Source organism: Liolophura sinensis, chromosome 13 (assembly GCF_032854445.1).
Source record: "Liolophura sinensis isolate JHLJ2023 chromosome 13, CUHK_Ljap_v2, whole genome shotgun sequence".
In the NCBI taxonomy this organism is placed as follows: domain Eukaryota; kingdom Metazoa; phylum Mollusca; class Polyplacophora; order Chitonida; family Chitonidae; genus Liolophura; species Liolophura sinensis.
Window position 1 is genome coordinate 11729216 of NC_088307.1, and position 3902 is coordinate 11733117.

The 3902-nt window shown below is 44.0% G+C and overlaps 1 protein-coding gene across 1 annotated transcript; it reads right to left on the minus strand.

The window, feature by feature from the left end:
• Positions 1-205: 205 nt before the first annotated feature.
• On the minus strand, positions 206-2764 carry LOC135480862 (toll-like receptor 13). Its single transcript, XM_064760792.1, has one exon. The coding sequence runs from the start codon at positions 2585-2587 to the stop codon at positions 206-208; it is 2382 nt and encodes a 793-aa protein (XP_064616862.1). The 5' UTR covers positions 2588-2764.
• Between the last annotated feature and the right edge of the window lie 1138 nt (positions 2765-3902).

Below are 3902 nucleotides of genomic sequence, written 5' to 3' on the forward strand. Positions count from 1 at the left end.
GAGTACGAAACTATCTACCTCTAATACACATCAAGTTTACATCGCGAGCTACACATACACTTTTGTACAAAAAACCACATACTTTCTGAGAATAAACCACCCTCTTTAGCGTAAATGCATGACGTGAGGCTGCCGTGGGTTCCGACGGACGTGAGGCTGCGATGGGTTCCGGCAGACGTAAGGCTGCGGTGGGTTCTGACTGACGTCAGGCTGCGGTGGGTTCCGACGGTCTGCTAAGTGCCCGAATCAGCTTCTGCCAGAACATGTCTCTGCTCAGTTCACAGTCAGACCAGTCTATGTATATCTTGTCTCGCATCAGAAGCATTAGTCGGTTCGTCATGTTACGGTACTGAATGTCTCCTAGTTTCACTAGGATAAGAATCTCTCTCCTTTCATCGAGAAGCTTGTGCTGGGCCATTTTTAACTCCCATTCACACCATTCGCTGGCAGCGAAGCTATCAGAAAGGACGAGAATGACTTTCCTGCTGGCCTCCATGTTAACCATGATATTGTCTACAATGTCGGTTCCAGGTATAAAGTCCCTGTCGTACAAACATAGCTTAAATCCTTCCCTATCTTCCACCCTGGCTAAGAGTTCCTGGATCACCCAGTTCCGGTCTGTGGCACTGTAAACGACGAAGGCGTCATAATCGTACCCTTCCGTGTCCTCGATTTCCGTGTATCCTTTGAGTTTGGAACGTGTAAGGAAACAGCAGTAGCTAATGTGCATCCTGTAACGAACAAACACAGTCACAGTAATCGCAATTACGACGGCAGCCGTACCCAGGGACGCGCCAAGTATTAAGGGCAAGTTTAACTTCTTTACAGTACAAGATTCTACTGTAGGATTGAAGGACACCAGGTTCTTATGTTTCCATTCTTTCGGAGAGTAACATTTGTAAGCTTTGTGGTTCAGAGCCACGATAGTTACGTTGGTGGTTCGAATCCAATTCCTGAACCACATTAAATCGCAGGTGCAAGCGAAAGGGTTGCCGGCCAGATTCAATTTCTTGAGGTTGGCCAAGAGATATTTAGGAAATGAATATTCGGAAATCGTAGAAATTTTATTAGAGTCCATGTAAAGTTTTTCCAGTTTCTTGGCCTCTGTGAATACACCAGGCGTCCAATCACTGATACTATTACTGGAGGCAATCAATTCTCTCAATGAAGGAAGAACCCTAAACAGAGGTTCCAGTAGACGTTTATAGATAGGCATGTTTTCTATTATCAGTCGTGTGAGCTTAGAGAGCGGAGAAAAAAGTTCCTCTAAAGCAGTGTTGTTGATGTCCATAATATTATCCGTCAAATAAAGCACATCCAGGTTTGGACACAGTTTGAAGAAGTTTTTAGTGTCGGCAGTGCTGAAATGAAAAGCGTTTACTGAGAGGTCCAAATAACGTAACGAGAATCTATTAAAAGCGAAGCTGGAAATCTGACGGATATTATTATGCTTAAGATGAAGTCGTTCTAATTCGGGCGTTTCCCTAAACAAATTATTTGCGAGTCTTCTAATGTAGTTAAACTTCAACTCTAAGTATTTAAGGTTTCGTAGACCGGAAAAGTCCTCTTTCGCTATCTCCAGAATTCGATTATATCCAAGTCTTAGCATCTGAAGCTTTGGGTAGACGCTGTCATCAGGCGAGGTCTTTTTGAAAAGTCGTGGGATTTTCGTGAAATTGTTCCAACCCAGCCCAAGAAAAGTTAAATTCCTGAAGCCTTCAACGTCCTGTAAATAGGTAATGTTGTTGTACGTCAGAATCAACGTGGTCAGTTCTCCCAGCGGTGACAGAGCCTGGCCCGAGAATGTCAAAAAGTTGTTGTTACGTAAACTCAGACTTCTTATCTTTGAGCCTAATAAACAGTCCAAAAGACCAGAAGGGAAAGTCTTGAAGTTCATGTTATCCAACTGTAATACGGATACATTGGAAGAAGCGAGATCACAGAATGCCATTTTTAGCCCTCTCAAATATATACGGTTATTCCCGCTCAGGTCTAATTTTGCTCCTTGGCAGAATTTAAAACCGAGAAAAACATCTCTCTCGATGTGGGTTATCTCCGAGTGTGTCAAGTTTAGACATGACAGGGAAACGTTAGTTACGTTAGTCAAAGTCTGTTTTGTCAGCGCTCCGAACGACGCGCGTAAAACCGTGACAGAAGTCACGTAAGCAGGAGGCACTGGGATGTACGGTATGTTACCAGTGCACTTCATTTCTCTTCTCGACATAGTGCATTTACAGAAATCTGACAGAGGACAACTTTTGTCAAGATTTGCAGGTCTCTGGTCGAAGCCACTTTGTAAGCCATCACTGACGCTCTGTTTCATCCTTGTGATATGCAGACTAGAGAGGAATTCCTGGTCCCCAGTATCTGCAAGTGTCAGCCCAGCCTGTGCATTAACCAATGTGCTGGTTCTCGTCTTGCCAATGCTGCCATGGTTAGCATCCAGGATACCTGTGTCGACATGGGAATCTATTCCTGATGTTGTAGTCATTGAAACCGTACGGCATTCTCTAAAGCAGACGACAAAGCAGGTGACAAAAACCATAAGTGACGTCACACTCTGTTTGCGCGCGGAAATCATGATCATTATTACGTTTTCTATATCAACGTGGCGACGAAGGGCTCTGAAAACGAAAATATATAATACAGCGCGAAATGACGAAAGATTAGGGCTTTCTACTGTTCAAGTTACTGCAAACAGTTGACAACAGACTTATAGTTCTTGGATATTTTATGGGTAAATTAGACATTATTGTTCTTCTGTGTTGTACGCATACATTAGGCGGAAATATTTCCATATATATTTGATTAGCCCCTAACGATGGCCCCAAGAACTGTTCACTTGTATGACTTGTATCAGGTTATTCCGTGGAGGAAAGTGGAGTACTGACAGTTATTCGTCGCCCTTCGCTAGGTACCGGACAAATATCCAGACATAAAGCCCCAACACTCAATACCACCAAACCTGAATTTTCGATGCAGCTATAAGAACGTTTTAAATGAATGATGTAAGCATGGTTCCCAATCGTGCTGAAACCATCCTTCTAACTGCAGATAATGATCAAAGAAACCAACCTACCATGCATCGCTACATCGGTGCTGAGATCCAATAAACCATACAGCGGACTATATTAGACCGCCACGTCACAAACAGAGAGTAATTCAGTACGCAATACAACGCTACAAATTAGACCCCCACGCCACAAACAGATACTGATTCAGTAAGGCATGCGGCCTTAAAAATAAGATTGTTTGATTTATTTAATTGGTGTTTTACGCCATACTCAAGAATGTTTCACTTATACGACGGCGGCCAGCATTATGGTGGGCGGAAACCGGCCAGAGCCCGGGGAAACCCACGACCATCCGCTGGCTGCTGGCAGACCTTCCAACCAACGGCGGGAGAGGAAGCCAGTAAGAGCTGGACTTGAACCCACAGCGACCACATTGGTGAGAGGCCTCTAGGTCACAACGCTGCGCTAGCACGCTAACCGACTGAGCCACGGAGGCACTAAAAATTAGACCAACCAGCTACAGACACATACTAATCCAATAAGACATACAGCGCTAAAAAGTAGACCGTAAGCCATACAGTGCTACAAATTAGGATGTAAGCCACACAGCCCTACAAATTAGACCGTAAGCCACACAGTGCTACAAATTAGACCGTAAGCCATACAGCGCTACAAGTAAGACCGACCTGTTGCAAACAGATAGTGATTCAGTAAGTCATACAGCACTACAAATAAGACCGACCTGTTGCAAACAGATTTTAATCCAATGAGCCATACAGCGGTACCAAGTTGAACCGTACCGCTACAAGAACATATTTATCCAGTAAGCCAGCAATATATATACGCCACAATTAAGACGGCACTGAGACAACTGTGCTGCAGTTATGC